Below are 17,440 nucleotides of genomic sequence, written 5' to 3'. Positions count from 1 at the left end.
GGAGACAGCGAACAGGGAGACAGTGACCATGATGCAACCAACCGGGGTCATTCGGCCGGTGAGTACCCCCACATCACATAATTACACTGTCATCTCAGTCCTCACAGATCCCACTCCCATCTTAGTTTCAGTAGCGTTTGTTTGTGACTGTGAATTGGATAATGCCGAATTGTTGGTGCGGACCGGTGACTTTTAATTTCCTTAATTTGAGAGTGTGTGAAGGCCTAGGCTCCGAGGGTGCTGGCTGGCTGGCATGAACATCCCCGAGGTGTTGATTGTATTTCACACCCGGGTGAAAGGGTGGAATATTTGGGGAAATCTCTTTCTTTGCCTTTTGTTTTTCCCCTTCTCTCTTTCGAACCCTGCTGCTGTTTCACTGAGTAGTGCTGAAAGGACAGCGACTTGCAGCGAGGCAGTGTGAGGCCTGTAGCGCTTTAGTGGCACAAATCAATAGGTTCACTCAAGTGGAAGCTAAATTGATATAATGAGAAGCATTTCAATCAGCCTCGCAGTCTGTGTTTTGAACTGCATTTGTTTGTTATAGATTCAGCTGATCAAAAGCATTAGCAGCTTTTGCATTCTTTGTGTTTGGTAGCTAAAGTCTTTGAAGCTCTGCAGTAAGTTCAAGTGGAGGCAAAATGTCGGAATTAGGGAACGTTTCACCATCCACACTCTCACTTTGCTTTTATTTACTAACTCTCTTTTCTCTACTACACTTTACAGTGCAGTACATTTTTTTTAGCGAAGCCTCCTCTTGTTCACTCTGAAATTCTGTTAGGTTAGTACCTGTTTATTGATCAACATGGAGTCAGACAAAAAGTGGAGCAATACAAAATCTGATTTCATATTGAATTGCCCTTTCCTTCTGAGAGACTATACCACACCGCTCAAGTAAGACCCCTGTCTAGACCAGAGCCTGCCAAATATCATATCAGTGCGGGGAATACAAATGGAGCAGATTAGAGAGGTGCTGTAAAATAGCGAAGGATCCTCATTAGGTTCTATGGTGTTGGACAATATTAATGGAAAAAAGCCAAACTATGGAGCCAAGATAAAGCAGTGGCGGAGTCATTCCCTGCTCTCGCTGGTGACACAGTCTGGAAATGTCAAACTGTGCACAACTGAAATGCAGAACTCGAAGAAATCCAAAAAGCTCTAGATTTGTTTTACCAAGAACAAATTCTGCATGAACATTGTCCATTAGAATGTGATCTATACAGGATAACAAGGCCATGTCAAATTTGTCAGTTTTTAAAGCATATCTACTCAACAGACCAGAGATATACAAACGACAGAAGGGACAACATGGAATGTATGCTATGTCTATGAATTTGTGGTAGGAATTTTAGTACATACAGCCAAAAGACAAGTGAGCGTGTTTTAAAATTCATCTTATGTGGAATATTGTCTTGAATTCCTTCTTGCTGGTTTCCTCTCACAGTTACAGGCCCATATTTATGAACCAATGTTTTCTCAGCTTTATTTGGCTCCGAGCTTGCTCATTTGGCACTGGCCAGGGAGCATACCCAGTTGGTGCTGTACTCTGTATTTCATATGAGGAAACCAACATTTGTTCCTCATGTTGGATTTAGAAGGGAACAGCTTACCACTCAACGGGAGGTAATATCACATGAGTGGTATTTTGGAAAGAGGGACACTTGAGTTTCACAGACTTCTGTAAACAACACCAGGCGAAGTGTGTGTTGAGGGGTGTGTAAAGGTGTACCTTTTTCTGATTTCATATGTACTGTAGGTATATACATAATACCTGTATGTATATCTGCATGTGTGTTGACACGCTGCCGTGTGTATATTGCCTTTATACAGGCATGACATTGCTCATTTATGTCTTGTTATGTATGTATGTGTGGCTTCTTTTACTGTGTAAATATAAAAGAATGAGAATATTGTTGCTTGGTGTCATGCGGGTTGTGTGTTATGGTTGTGTAGATTATTGCCTATGAGTTTTGTGTGAGTGGATGCTCGTAAGTAGACAGCCCGACTGCATAAGCCTGAGCCACGACTATGTATAGACCATATGCATTTTTATGCATTTCTGATTCTTTTTGCTTCTGCAAAAGCAAACCCATGTGTGTGCATGCACTTGTATGCACAGGCGAACACACAGTTATATTTAGCATGCACATACAGTATATATGCTTGTATTCTGTGTGCAATTGTCTGACAAACACATATTGTTTCCCAGGGTTTGTGGCAGGGTCTCATCCTTCATTCTGTCTCCCCCACACGTTGGCTCTCCGCAACACTCGGCTGATCAGTAATTCATTTTTAGAACCTTTGCATAGCAATTATCAAAGTAGGGTTAGAGACAGGGTTTCCTCATGGGACTGTGCGGCACACTCTCTCTTTTGGTGTGCCTCAGTATATTTCAAATCAAGGGGAAACCATTTCCAGTTGGCATATGATCAACTACACCTGCAGTAGCTTCCCGCTCGGCCGCTTGTCTGACACTTTAAAAAAATAAGTCTCCTGGCGTGGTTTTAAATCAAAGGGACACCGTCTGTGATGCTGGGATATCACCGGATGCCTTTAAAACGTGGGTAAATGGCTTTTCTGAAAGTAGCCTGTCTGGAGTGAGGCACTGCTGTGTCAAGAGTGAAAGCACTATTGATTGACTGTCACACCTTTTACCTCCCTAGGCTCTAGTGTGATCCGAATTACGCACTGTTCCCCTCATTATGTCCCTCATCATCTTTATAGGAAATGGCTGTAAGAATTAGCAAGCAAAACAAAAACAGTGGCAGATAAGAAAGTATAAAATATTCATCAGTGGAAAAAACTGGCATCTGAGAAATGTTCAATCAGCTGTGGAAGGCTGTGTGATGGGTGGGAGACTGGAAATGATCATTATCATGACGTTTGTTTTGGTGAGAACAACAGCTGTGACAAATGGGACAATTAAATCACTCTGGCAACGGTGTATTAGATGGCTGATTATGAGTTAGTGGCGGACACCATGTTGCTGTTTCCCATATCAGTGAGATGTCAGAGGAATTTAGCACACTGGGGTTTGGAAACCCCTTCCTCTCAGGCCCTACACACTGACAAAACAGGGGCGTGTAGAATGAATGGTTGATGCAAAAATATGCATTTATGTCAAAATAGTATGACATATAAATATTTATGTGAGTCTGGAGACCAAAAGAATGTCCCAGGTTTAGTTCAAAAGCTGACAGAAGGAAAATAAACAACATTTTTCAGTGGGAATGAAAAGAAGACGAAAAAAGTTCAATGCACTGAAAACATAACTTTGCTTAGTGATAAAATGAAAAGCAAAAAAGTCAGTCACTTAACAGAAAACCTTTCAGTCCACAAAATGTGTTCAGTTCTATAGTTAAAAGACAGAACATCTGATTAAATTTTTCTCAGTTTTTTGTCAGAAAATAATTAAAAATGCTTTTCAGAGCCAAAAGTGTTGCTTTAAAATTGTTAGGTTTTTTTGGATCAACAGTTCAAAAGCCAAATATATTAAGTTTACTATCATACAGTATAAGACAGCATATAAAGCAGAAAATCTTTGCATTTCAAAAGCTAAAAACAACAAATGTTTGGCTTTTTTATGAGAAAATTACACAGAGGTTGACACAATCATTTACTAAGGGCTTCTCAAGAGGGTCCTGTGGTTAAAGTGCACATACAGTACAGTATGGCACAGAATAAAAGAAATAAAATATGTAAATGTGAAACAAAAAAGTAAATAGGATGCAATCAGTGTTTCATTTAAAAACTACTTGCATTGTGTCAGTAACAGGTGGATGGGTCACCACTTCTTCTAAGATGAGTGCTTTTATTAATCAAAGTCAGCAGAGAAAAGGAAAGATCAATCAGTTTCATTAATTAATTGGCTTAACTACTTGGATTCCTGCAACATGTCTTTATTAGCTCTAAGTAAGCATATAAATCTTTTTGTGACCTGGTTAAGTTAGAGAAAGGAGTGCAGTCACTTCATCTTACTTAGTTATATGTGGGAATGAATCAGAAGCACAATAGGAAAGTCCTGTAATCTAGCATCAAAACACTTTGGCAGCTTTCATGCTAAATTTGTTCTTGGTATGAATTGGCTGTGCTTTACAAATTAACTGAATGGCAAATGACGTGTTCCTAACCTTGGATCAAAAAGAGAACTCATTTGTGCCTAACCTTCAGTACGGGTACATATGAATATGCCTCAAATCTACTGAAAACATAGGATCAAAAGTGAGAAGGATGTATTTTCACTGCCTAAGACAGGGGCCTTGGATATTTATTACTGAAGTGAAACATAAGGTATCAAGAGTAATGGAAATCTCTGCAAAGTCCTGGGAGTCATAAAGATGCTTTGGCCATGGGTAACACACATATCATCCTTTCTGCCCAGAGATTTAAAGTCAGAGAACATCTGCTCCATCCAGGCTGCGACGCTAAACTTCCCACAAGAAACATAAACTAGGATGTCAAGATACGTGTTACTAATGCTCAGCATGAGTTCAGGTGTTGGATAAGGTGATCTAGTAGCTTCATTTACACTACTCTCTGCTTTGATACAGAATGTAAACTACATCATGTTTAATGATAAGGATAGCATTGGGACTTGAGTCTGATGTCTGTAGTTTTGGCTAACATTCCCAATGCCAGTAGCAACGTTGTACTTACAAATTGAGTTGCTGAGAGGTGAGGATGCAGTCATGGAGCCATTCCCCAACAATGGGGTGCTAAGCCAGGTTTTTCCAACAATGTTTAAACAGGAGCAGCAATGTGGCTACAGCCTCGCTGTGGGTTCATGTTGTCTGCACATCTCTACTGAGAGCCATGGTCCCTGTGCAGCTGCAGTGCATTACTCCTTAACAGCATCTAAACACACACACAAAACCAAATATATCAAAACAAGAACCGTGTCAGGGTACAGTATGTGGTCTACATTATGTGACATTCTTATACAGAAAAGTAATACTGAATATCTTTATTCAGTCAACAAAGTTATTATTATCATATTAATTCAAGCCAAACTCCATGATAGATGCTATTATTTGAGATCATACTGTCCGCTTTTAGATTTTCAGCAGAAAATTAGCTAGCATTAAACAACCAAATATAAAAAAGTATATAAAATGTAATAAATAGATATAGAACATATCTAAAAAAAAATTGCCTTTACCAGCTTGCGTTCAGGACCACAGCTCCCAGTGAGGCCAGCACAAACACCAGTCAAGAAATAGGAAGGTACTCTGAGTTAATTTATCATGATAATGTTGTTTTCTTTTCTGCTCTGGTTTTTATTCTAATACTCTAATGAAAGTACTCAAAGCGATGAGCTCAGACCTGCAGGGTTTTATTGCAGTAAGAGCCAGTGAAGAAAGAAAAATTAAACTACATCTGGTGCTGCGTTTACTGCTGCACTGTCCAGTTTGAATTCCAATGTCATGGTCTTTATAGCTGAATACTTTGTAGGGGAAAGCAATAAATACAAATATATTTTAACACAGTGCAAACTAAACAGCAGTAAATAGCAGCTAGTTAATGGTTTGTTTTTTAATTGATACTTGTTGTTTTGTCCATTCAGTTTTATGACCATTTTGAGACTGGAGCTGCTTTGTTGTTGTAGCTGTGAACTGTCAAATGACCACTGTTTCTGATAAAGTTTTTTTTTTCTTTACACAAGCTACAGAAATAAAATCACTGTAAATAATAATTACAGGTGTAAAGATACAATGCTATACATGTATATAATGTGCAGGTTTCTATTTGAATGACGATTTCTCAGGAAACAGAGTCACAGTCTGACACAGTAACAGGGAAACAAATCAACAACTAATGTTATGACATGTGAGACATGTGTCATACTGCGTTACTGTATTATTATAATGTGTGGTAGATAATCTTCCTGATCAAATGTTACATCTCAAGTGGCAGCACGCCAACGATTCTTGTAAAAAAGAAAAAAAAAATCACCCAATACAGTGAATATTTCTTCCCTATGTTTTGGGTCCATTTTTCTCTTCCTCTTTTCTTTCATCCGCTCCAGACAGATAAGAGGACTTAATTTTTCACAGCAGGTTGATCGTAATGTTATCACCAGCACCAGCATTACCTCAGATCATGACAAATATCATTCCTGTGTTCGGTCCCTCCACAAGGCGCCGCTTGTGACAGCCTCAGCTTTCCTCTGTTATCATGGCATGTCTGGCGCTTTCCCCAGAAAAGAAAAATTACATGAGTCCCCTATTCCATCGCTTATGCAACACATAAATGGGCCTGATGACATGCCAAGAAGCACACACAGCCAGACTGTCTTACAGATTTTAAGCTAACCCCATATTAGCCAAACTTATTCAGAAGCAACAGCAAAGATACTGTATATTGTACAAGCTTACTGTGGAATGAGAATGGTTATCATCATTTCGGATATAGACACTTTCAGGTTTAGTTCTAAATTTTATTTAAAAATTCTAAAGTAATTAAGGTAGTTGGTTCCCAACCTGTCCACAGAAATTCACAGCTTAGCTACTTGATCTGTGCACTCTGTTTTTTACCACTGCAACTAGCTAGCTAAAAAAAAACAAAAAAGGGGGGGGCACCTTAGACTTCAGAGCTAAAAGCCTATAAGTTCTCATAAACAAAAGTTGAATTACCCATAAGTAGTGCCGTCAGGAGGTCTCAGTGTATAATAGTCTGGCCCAGACTCTATATTATGGCTCGCTGGATTCAAAAAGTGAGTGATGAAAAGCATACAGTACAAATTATAGATCAATACTCAGTCATTATCCCGAAGCTTTGCTCTAACAAACTATAAGGGGCAATATTAATCAAACACACACTATTGGGGCAAGCCGCCATTTTGCCTGGCCTTTCCAGCCCTGTTGCAACAAACAGAAAATGGTAGCTGCCTCTCAGAGATTCTGAACAATTTCTCTGTCTGTCATTACTGGAAATGGTGAGAGCCATCTTGCTCTGTTTTGGCCCTGGGAGATCTCTGGTTTACTCATCACAGCCTCACTGGCCAACTCGTGTGACTCGTGAAGCTATGCTACTCCCCTGCTGTCCTGAGCTGCTGTCCAAATATTGATGTTTTGTGCCTGTATTCTCTCCGGAGGACAAGATGAAAAACAGAGGTATGGATAGAAGACACCTTCTTCCTGGGGGGATGAGTGTATTTTTTGAGAGAAAAAGAAATAAAGAGAGAGGAAGAAATAGACAGAGGGGATTAAATGTGAGATAAAATAAGAGACAGAGAAAGAGACACTGAGGGACAAATAGAGACAGAGAGAGACAGACAAATGAGCCGGTGGAGGGAGCGACTGCAAACCCGACCAATATAATACAGCTACAAAAGCGAATTCAGACACAGGGCTCGTGTTTTCCATTCTTTCCAGTTGCTGGATGTAAGTCAGGTAGCGCAATTAGTCAAATCTCACTGACGTGGGATTTTGAAAACATGCAGAGATGTAATGAAAAAAAAGAAGTGCTGATTGCTTATTAGCATGTAGATTGTGTTTGCATTGTGTAGTATTGTTTACATCTCGCCGCGTATGCGCGTGCGTTCTCCCTGTCTGTTGAGGTTACACTGAGAGACAGGGCTGCTGGCAGGGCCTGTCAGGGCCAGTCACTGTTTTGGTTGTTGTTTTGCTTCCTGCCTGAGGAAGAAAAGGTGCTTCATGGAGATCAACAGCCACTGGGTGTCATATGCGTGTGGCCTGTCTGTCTGTTTAGTCATGTACATTTACATATCTCCATGTTAAGAGAGTATTTTCAGCGTGTGTGTGTGTGTGTGTGTGTGTGTGTGTTTTCAAACATACCCTGTGTGTTGATGTAGCTGTATTTTAAGAGTGAGCCAGCAGGCAAAAATCAGTAGTAGTTTGGAAGCTAGTGGGACGAGTTTTTCTGAGCCTGATATACGGTAAACAGTGACTCCAGTAGACTATATTTACACCTCATCTCCAGAGTACAGTACGCCCTTGTGCATGCTTAATAATACTGAGATATGAGAGATATGGAAAAAAGTGTTTTCTCTTAATCTTTCGACATTAATTTTGCATTTTATCTGTATGCATGTGTGTGTGTGTGTGTGTGTGTGTGTGTGTGTGTGTGTGTGCTTCCTGCAGAACTGTGTGTGCATTTGGTTTTGCACCTCTGCTGACTTGTTTTTACAGTTAGCAGCATTTGCATCATGGCTTCCAACTACCTTATCTGCACAACAGCACAGAGATGATTTGAGGGCTCGAGGTCAACACCCCTGTGCATCCGAGGAGGAAATTAATTTGCAAAAAGTCCATTTAAAAGGCTAAAGGCTAACTGTAAAGTGGGAATTAACAGAAATGCCTTGATTTATATGCCCCCAACCTTTAAAGACAGCATAAATATACATTAGTTCCAGGGGTGAATCAGAGGGTAAATGCAAGTAAATGTCAGTCAAAATTTGAATTAGCATTTACGCAGATCTCCAGGAGAGGCTTTTCCACACTGTGTGGGAAATTTATAGATTCTTATTGTGTTCTCCAACGCGATCTCTCTCTCTCCGCTGCTATTGACCCACAACCTACGCATGCTAGGCGGTGATAAAAACAAACGAACCCATTCGCAGGAAAAGCCCTGACTAGTGCTAATTCTGTGAGCCAGACAGGAAAGAGAGAGGTAAACAGACTGAACAAACACCTGATGTATTCAGAACTTGCTGAATCAAGCACAGTACTGTATGTAAAGCAAGTAGCTGTCAGCCCTTATAGGCAACTTTGTTCCTCAGTCCCTGTTTTTCTGCATTTTTACTCACGTAAATTATATACAAGGTTTAGAGCATGTTATACTGAACCGCATAAAACTTTATATCAAGACTGAAGTTCTTCTATTGGCACCAGTACAGTAACAGAGCAGTGCAATGAACTCTGGCTTGTAAAAGCAGAACAATATTGTTCACAGGAATGAAAACTGTCAAGTATATAAATATACTGTGAGTATACAGTATATATATAGTATACAAAGTACAATTGCACGTGGTGTGTGGGAGTGTGAGAGTAAACGCATTTGCATTTGTGTGGGTGTCAGGGGAGGAGTGTGAAGCAGGAGTGGTGTGAGGACAGAGACAGAAATTGTGTGTGTATGTACATGTATGAGTGTATGTTGCACATGTATGTTCATAGAGTCCTTGAGGTCAGCAGTGTGATGGCTGGTGGATAGTAGCTGTCTCTGAGCATAATTTTACATCTACATTTTCCTTGCCTCTACATTTATTCTTATTCATCAGTGAACTAGGACAGTCTAAAGCTCCACATGGCCCTGAGAGTAGAAAGTGGATGTTGACAACATTTCTATAAAGGTTAAAATACAGCACATAAAAGCTAGTGTTCAATTAGAGATTTTCCAATTCTGAGTCCTCCCCCTCGTTGCCCACCCTGTCTAACCCCTCTCCTGTCTCCATCTGTGAGGTACAGGTCTACCCCTGTCTTTTCTGGCCATTGCACTTTCCATCTGTGACTGCCTGGGTCTCCCCTCTCCTTCCTTATGGTTCCTGCGGTCTTGCTGCTTCTCATGCCTGCTGTCTCCATCTGTGAAATCTGCAACCCCCCTCTGTCTCTTTGGCCTTTGCTATCCTCTGGCTCTCTGGTCATTGCACAGTCTTGTTGCCTGTCTCGCTCCCTATGAGGCCTGAGTTAGCAACATGATTAGATCCACACAATGCACACAAACACAGAGAATACAATCTGTCAAAGTGGCAGCTCTTACACAATGTGTTCAGAGCACTGTTGTTAATAAAATATGATTTTTACATGTGGATGACATTATATTTGGAAGGCTTTTCCAAATACTGTGATTAATCTATCTATCATCTACTTCCTCTGCTGTTGTCTCAGTGAAAAATGAATCTATCTTAAGTTACATATAATACATTATAATGAAATTGGTTATCGCAGCCTCCATAATAATGGTAGTATAACAAACAATAAAATTGGGGAAAGAGGCTATGTAAATCTCTGCCGCATTGTAATCCTCCTTGAAATCATATTTAATTTCACTGATAGAGATGACAGATAATGCTGTATTTGTATCTTTACTACAACTACAAACAGCTCCCTGCTTATTTTAAACTTATTTTTGATTGACTTTAATAAGCATCAGTGTAGGAAAATATTAACTGCAGCTAAAAAAAATATGGAATAAACTTTAAATTTTTAATCCAAAAAATAACAGAAGACTTATATAGCCTGAGAAGCAAAATCCCAGACAAAAACAACCTGGACTCAATCTGTGCCACTTGATGCTGCTCCTTAAGCTTATTGCTTTGCATACACGGTAATAACTGGAAGATGACTCAGATAAACATATTGACATTTTTATCAACTCCTCCCACCTCTCATCTGGACTATGGTGGCTGAGCAGTAAGAGGGCACTGTTATGGAGATTTAACAAAGATAAAAAGAGAAGGAGGACAAGATTTTTAAAATGTGAGTAATGGGCACGTTCCCTCCAACCCCACTGGAAATAAACCTTTGCCAATTGTCATACAAAGACAGTGCATCCAGAAAGTATTCACAACACTGTTTCCACATTTTGTTATGTTACAGCCTTATTCCAAAATGGATTAAATTCATTATTGTCCTCAAAATTCTACAAACAATATCCGATAATGACAATGTGAAAAAAGTTTGTTTGAAGTCTTTGCAAATTTATAAAAAAAAAAAAAGAAAAAATTACATGTACATAAGTATTCACAGCCTTTGCTCAATACTTTGTTGAAGAACCTTTAGCACCAATTAGAGCCTCAAGTATGATGCTACAAGCTTGGCACACCTATTTTTGGGGCGTTTCTCCCATTCTTCTTTGCAGTACCTCTCAAGCTCCCATCAGGTTGGATGGGGAGCGTCGGGGCACAGCCATTTTCAGATCTCTCCAGGCTGGGCCACTCAAGGACATGCACAGAGTTGTCCTGTAGCCACTCCTTTGTTATCTTGGCTGTGTGCTTAGGGTCGTTGTCCTGTTGAAAGATGAACCGTCACCCCAGTCTGAGGTCCAGAGCGCTCTGGAACAGGTTTTCATCAAGGATTACTGCAGTCATTGTTCCTTCGATCCTGACTAATTTCCCAGTTCCTGCTGCTGAAAAACATCCAGCATGATGCTGCCACCACCATGCTTCACTGTAGGGATGGTATTGGCCAGGTGGTGAGCGGTGCCTGGTTTCCTCCAGAGACAGTTGTTCTTCTGGATGGTTCTCCTCTCTCCACAGAGAAATGCTGGAGCTCTTTCAGAGTGACCATCAGGTTCTTGGAGACCTCCCTAACTAAGGCCCTTCTCTCTCGATTGCTCAGTTTGGCCAGGCGGCCCGCTCTAGGAAGAGTCCTGGTGGTTCCAAACCACTTTCATTTAAGGATGATGGAGGCCACTGTGCTCATTGGGACCTTCAATGCTGCAGAAATGTTCCTGTACCCTTCCCCAGATCTGTACGTTGATACAATCCTGTCTGAGAGATCTACAGACAATTCCTTGGACTTCATGGCTTGGTTTGTGCTCTGACAAGCACTGGTAACTGTGGGACCTTATATAGACAGGTGTATGCCTTTCCAAATCATGTCCAATCAACTGAATTTCCCACAGGTGGACTCCAATCAAGTTGTAGAAACATCTCAAGGATGATCAGTGGAAACAGGATGTAACAAAGCTCAATTTTGAGTGTCATGGCAAAGGCTGTGAATACTCATGTACATGTGATATTTTTGTTTTTTTATTTTTAATACATTTACAAAGATTTCAAACAAACTTTTTTGATATTGTGATTATGGGGTATTGTTTGTAGAATTTATGAGAACAATAATGAATTCGTTTATTTATTTATTTATTTATTAACAGTTTTTTAAGTCAGTAACTAAAATTGGTGTCATTTTATAGGAAGGTGCTTGAAATGCACAGAGCAATAGAACAACAGCTTTTAGTCTGACAGAGCAAATCAGCCAAATGTGAAAAACCTGACAGTGTAAACCACTGTCTTTATGACCAGTGATGCTTCTTTTGCTCTTGCCTCTTTCACTGTAGGTAAAGATAATATGTAATCCATGACTGATACTTCATTTTGTACAAACAGCATGTGACTTGCTCAACATTCTTAGTTTATCTCTCAAAAGTCAAAGTACTTGTCAATGAACAGGTCATTTACAAACATGGTAGTCAGAATGTTTAGTCATGTTGTGTAATGTAAAATTTAAGTATTTGTGATATTTTCATACAAAAACTGTGGCTCGGGTTTTGATGACAATGACTGAAAACATTTTGTGTATGGTATGCATCTGTTTCAACAGGAAAGGTTACACACACTGTACTGTACACTCACCCTTCACTTTATTAAGTACAACCGTATGCAGTTCAAGTTGTTCCTAATATAAAGACAACTTTGATTATAATGTAGTCCAGTAAAATACCACCTTTAACAATGACGTCAATAATAAACATATAATTGAATGTATGCATTTATGACAATTTCACCTAAACTGAAACATTCTGAGCTTCATAAAACAGATGTTAAGGTGGAAGTGTCGCAGTGAAGTGCATACAATTGTACGTGTGTACCTAATAAAGTGGCCGGTCAGTGTATGTGGACACTGACTTCCAAAGTTTGGACAGTATTCACATTTACACTTTTACTGTTTTTACATTAGTGCCATTGTGATACAGAAAAGAAAGTGTTTTATATCATTGCATAGTACAAAGGAAAAAAAATACAACATTAGAGATGTAAACAGAAGAAACACCCCCTAGACAGAACAGTTGTTCCACCAACATTCGGATGCTTTCAACCAGCCTCAGCCTTTGTAAGGCCATGAATGACAATGTGCTCAATAAGCGCAGACCATATTTCACTGGGAACACACTTACTGTATGTGTTTGGCCTTTTCTACCTTCCTCTGTTTTGCCTCCCTACCCTTTCACCACACAGCCTTACTCTTCTTCTTCTTCTTCTTCTTCTACCCAGCAGTTGATGCTGCTTATTTCCTTGTTTAACCCATTGTCAGAAACGGCAACACTGTGCTGTGCTCTGTTTATATATACTTGCCAGTTGAAGGTCGATGAGATGCTCCTCTGAGCTATTTTACAGTAGTGAACTCATTGATCATTGGGTGATCTAATGCTTCACACATTCCCCTTCATTAGTGAAAGTCAAGATTCACCTTAGAGCAATTCAACAATTCAGACAAAGATAGAAAACAGTCTAACAGAGCTGTACAAAACTATGCTTGACAAATACTAAAAGCAACTAGTTCACCCATTTTGCATGTAATAACATTTACAATGAACTAATGGCTAAATGTTGTGGGAGGCCAGACTATTCAACAGAGAACCATATAATACATTTTGATCAAAACACACTTTTGCCATCATACAGGTACTATTTAGTTATCATTGCTTCATTTGGATTGTTGCATTGATCTATTATTGACAGTGATACACAGCATTCTGCCCCCTCTAGAATTATTCCCTTGTGTCTGTGTCGAAATACTTACAGCTTAAGCTTATCTTTCCTTCTTTAGCATGATATCTACTGACATGTATGCTTGTTTGTGTATGCGCGTCTGCTTTTACTAATAGAGCAACAGTGGCATTATCAGTCCAGTGGATCAGTGGAATAGATTTGTGTAAGCAGACCCTTTGATCTGAAGCCCTCTTAGCCTCAGGGAATCACAGATAACAGATTCCCTTGTTTCTCTGGCTCTCATTTTCTGCCTCTCTTTCCTCACATATCTCTTTCCTCTTCTCGCCCTAAACTGCTCGTTTTTCCGCTTTGACTGCCACATTCCAACACTTTCTCACATTGTCCCAGCTACACTGGAAAACCAGGAAGACTGCAAATCCAGTCAGCACACAATCAGTAAATGACTACAGGGTCTCATTATTATGATAGAACTCACTTCACGTCTCTTGTTTCCTTTCTCGTGCCTTTCAAAATCTCTTTCTTCTTTCTCCCTGTCCTCTCCTCTTTATTCTCTCTAAGAGACTGTAATTAACATAACTGGTACCTCTTTCATGCTATTTGTGTATGTGCGTCAGAGTGTGTGTTTTTCTATTATATCATTTCAGATGTTAATTTCATCTTTTTTATGTTTATGTTTTGTTTTTGGCAGCAGTTCTGTGTCAATTACACACTTTGTCGGTTTGTATATGGATGATTGACATTAGAGTGTGATTAAACAGCCACTGAGTACATTGTTGGTTTTTGTGGCACATTTTTTAAGATAATCATCATTTTTTTGTGCGAGAATGGGGGAATATGGATTCAGATTTTGTCTCTTAGTGTTTGGGTACCAATTGTGAGTCTGAGGATGTTGATATGGAGATGGGGTAAAATGTTTTCGCAACACCACATCACTTTGATTGCACATTTCATTCGGAATGAATGAGGTGAAGACGAAAACAAACAATTCGCTTCATCAATGTTGGCCTTGTCTCTTTGATGAATAGCTCTGCTTCACTTTTTTCTGCCTGTGACACTGGCACATGATTGCTAACTTGTGTTCTCTCTTTGGTCTCTTTCTCTTATCGTGCCCTCCCTCTCGCTTTTCCACTCCAAATTTCCAAATCACTTTTCCTCTCATGCTTCCACTTCTTTTTGTTTATTTTGCTGTTTACTTATCATCCCTTATATTGCTGTATGTCTCTATCCACCATTCCATCTCTTATCCTTCTGTTTGTAACTTCTCTGCAGGTGCTGACCTGTTTTCCAACTGCACAGAGGAGTGTAAAGCCCTGGGTCACTCCGACCGCTGCTGGATGCCGTCCTTTGTGCCATCTGATGGGCGCCAGGGGCCGGACTACCGCAGCAACCTGCACGTCCCCGGCATGGATGCCACGCTACCCGACACTGAGGTACCTTCCTCTGTCAACCTCTCCGACCAACTCACCATGACCTCGTCCGCCGCCTCGTCCAATGATAGGGCATTCTCCACCTTTGGCAAGGACGGTCAAAGGTCACAGTCACACCACAGCCTTCACCATCACCTCCATCAGCAACAGCAGCAGTACAGCTCCAGCACGCTAGAGAGGAAAGAGTATGATAGGGGGACCCTACCGTACAAACCCACCTTTCTCTGTGAGTATCAGTACGAAAGTTCCCTGGGACCCTATGACTTTGGTCTGGTCCAGTACAGGTACTAATAGAGGGGCTGATGAATGTGCCTCTTGATTCTGATCTGGACATTTTATGTTGTTTTGTGACTTTTATTTCCTCAGTTTTTAAAGAGCTTTACAAATATGGCTTTATATTTTGTTGTACAGTTTTTTTTCTTTACGTTTTTTGTAAATGATTTCTTTTGACAAATGTAAAATATAATCTAATATTTCTAACTCCCCTTCTCCAAAACCCACTTTAAACATTCGGACTAATCTCACCCTAACTTTAAATGCTGTCTGTAATCATGTGACTTATTCCGAAATAAACAAAATTTGATTTGAACTCAGGCTAAAATGCTGTGGCCCCTTTTTATTTTGTTTTAACTTTTCTCTAAATTTACCCCTCAAAATCCTTTCCAATCAGCCTTTTGATCTGATGCTCATATAAGTAAAGGTCACCAATACAAGCACATTTTGTGTTTCTATTCTTAGTATCTTTACACATATACAATTAAATGCTGTTTATAGTTACAAAAAACATGTAAGTCTATAGAGAGGAAATTAAAGGTAGATCATCTCATTGTAAATGACTTCTTTTCCCATTTGCTCAACAACATGTTTTGCTCAAGCATGGAGACTTCCCTACTGAACAGCTCAAAAGGTGAAACGCACAACCCACGCTTCTTCTTTTTCGCAAGGACTGAAGTTCTTTTAGTTCTAAAAAGAAAGTCTAGAGTATGTACTCACTTGCTTGTTTGTAGATCAATACCTGACATAAAGAAGGGTGGGCGAGGTAGGCCTTCAACCATGAGGTCAAGATTCCTCGGCATGAAAAATCATGCACTCAAGTTCTTGTGCAAAAAAGGAGGGAAAATATTACACTATAAAGTAATTTGGCAAATGAAACACTGATATCCACTGGAGTAAAATTGAGTTTCCAGGTTGCATTTCTAAAGAAGCTGAACGGGATGAAAAGGATGGCAGGACACTTCTTGCCGCTTTCAATTGCTTTCCAAGCTCCCACATTACATGAATATTCTATTAGCTCTAAGAGTAGAGAATGGATTCGATATACACATTCAGAAGAGAAGTCATTTCCAGTCAAGTCACCACCATGTTAACCACCATCCTCCATGATACTGCATGTCGACTGTGAACTGTCTCTCAGGTAAACAATGAGCACCATAAGCTGCTTTATATATATATATATGTATATATATGTACATATATATAATTCTTTTCTTGTTTGCGATTTAATAAACAGAGCCAGACAATGTTTCTCTTGCACATCAGGTCTGTGTGAAAAATAATTGGTATTTGGCCTTTAGGTGCTAGAGCTTGCTCTGCTCCAAATATAGCTGCCTGCGTGTCTGCTCATCTCGTCTGCCTTGCAGGGTCGGGATAAATGCACTCCATATTCACTCAGCCCAAAACGCACAACTTTATTTTATTTCATATTTGCCCATTTGATTTACAGTTTTCCACACTTTACCTGGTTTGTTGGAACAAATCAACCCAGTGCTGCAATGACAAAGGTTTTGTTGGTCATCAGTATGTAAAACAATATGAGACTGATCCCAGAGGCTGAGGCTTTGTTTAACCAACAGGCATTATGATCCACTTTTAAAAATATCACTGCATGCAACTACTGACTATGGCAATGCTCTGATCACCAGGGTTGCCTTGAAAAAGATTTATAAATGTTTAATGATCCATTTGTATATAATTAATGAAGCAATTAGTGCTCTGTGTATTTTTCTGTGCATGCATTATATAGCCACCAAATTCTGAACATTTATCATTGTTTGCACCCAATTCCAAAATCAGTTTGACCATTATACTGCAACGGCCAGCCTTTAAGGTATATAAATAACTTCAGAGAGAGAGTCCTTTGTGACTTGCATCCTTCAAGAGATGGTATTTCCAGCCAGCTAAGTTCCTAAAAATTCTCAAAGGAATGGGTGTCATTTGTCTTACCAAGTGTGTTCTCTGTCTTTTCAGCCCGCAAAAGGATTTGCTAGCTCCTTCCATATGGACCTGTCGGAGACAGCGTGAATTTCTGTACCACCAACACTGATGCTAAAGACAGCAAAATAAAAGTAAACAAACAGTAACCTGGACAACAACAACCTTGGTTAAACTTTCTTATCTTGTGTGGCAAACTGTAACAAAGCCTTGGCCGTAGTCGCTGAGGGAGAAAAACAGAAATAAATACTGAGTAGCTGTAAACCTCTTGATATCTGAGGAGCAATCCAAGGCCTTATTCCTCTCAGCAGGACTGAGACCAGGGCCGAAATATCCGACATGTGAAGATTATAAAATCATCAGCAGAAGGAGGAGAGGAAGTGAAACAGAGGAA

The 17,440-nt window shown here is 39.8% G+C and overlaps 1 protein-coding gene across 1 annotated transcript in view; it reads left to right on the top strand.

Moving 5' to 3' along the window:
* Positions 1–17,076, top strand: part of LOC109957888 (protocadherin-10-like) — a 21,995-nt gene extending 4,919 nt beyond the window's left edge. Inside the window, exons 3-4 of the mRNA XM_020596128.1 lie at positions 1–58; positions 14,678–17,076. The exon at positions 1–58 is cut by the window's left edge and continues 55 nt beyond it. Coding sequence (XP_020451784.1) covers positions 1–58; positions 14,678–15,126 — 507 coding nt within the window. The 3' untranslated portion in view covers positions 15,127–17,076. The remainder of the gene's footprint in view (positions 59–14,677) is intronic.
* The last annotated feature ends 364 nt before the right edge of the window (positions 17,077–17,440 follow it).

Source organism: Monopterus albus, unplaced genomic scaffold (genome assembly GCF_001952655.1).
Source record: "Monopterus albus unplaced genomic scaffold, M_albus_1.0 scaffold29.1, whole genome shotgun sequence".
Classification (NCBI taxonomy): Eukaryota; Metazoa; Chordata; class Actinopteri; order Synbranchiformes; family Synbranchidae; genus Monopterus; species Monopterus albus.
Note: the sequence above shows the minus strand (reverse complement) of the source record. Positions and strands in the feature narration are given on the sequence as shown.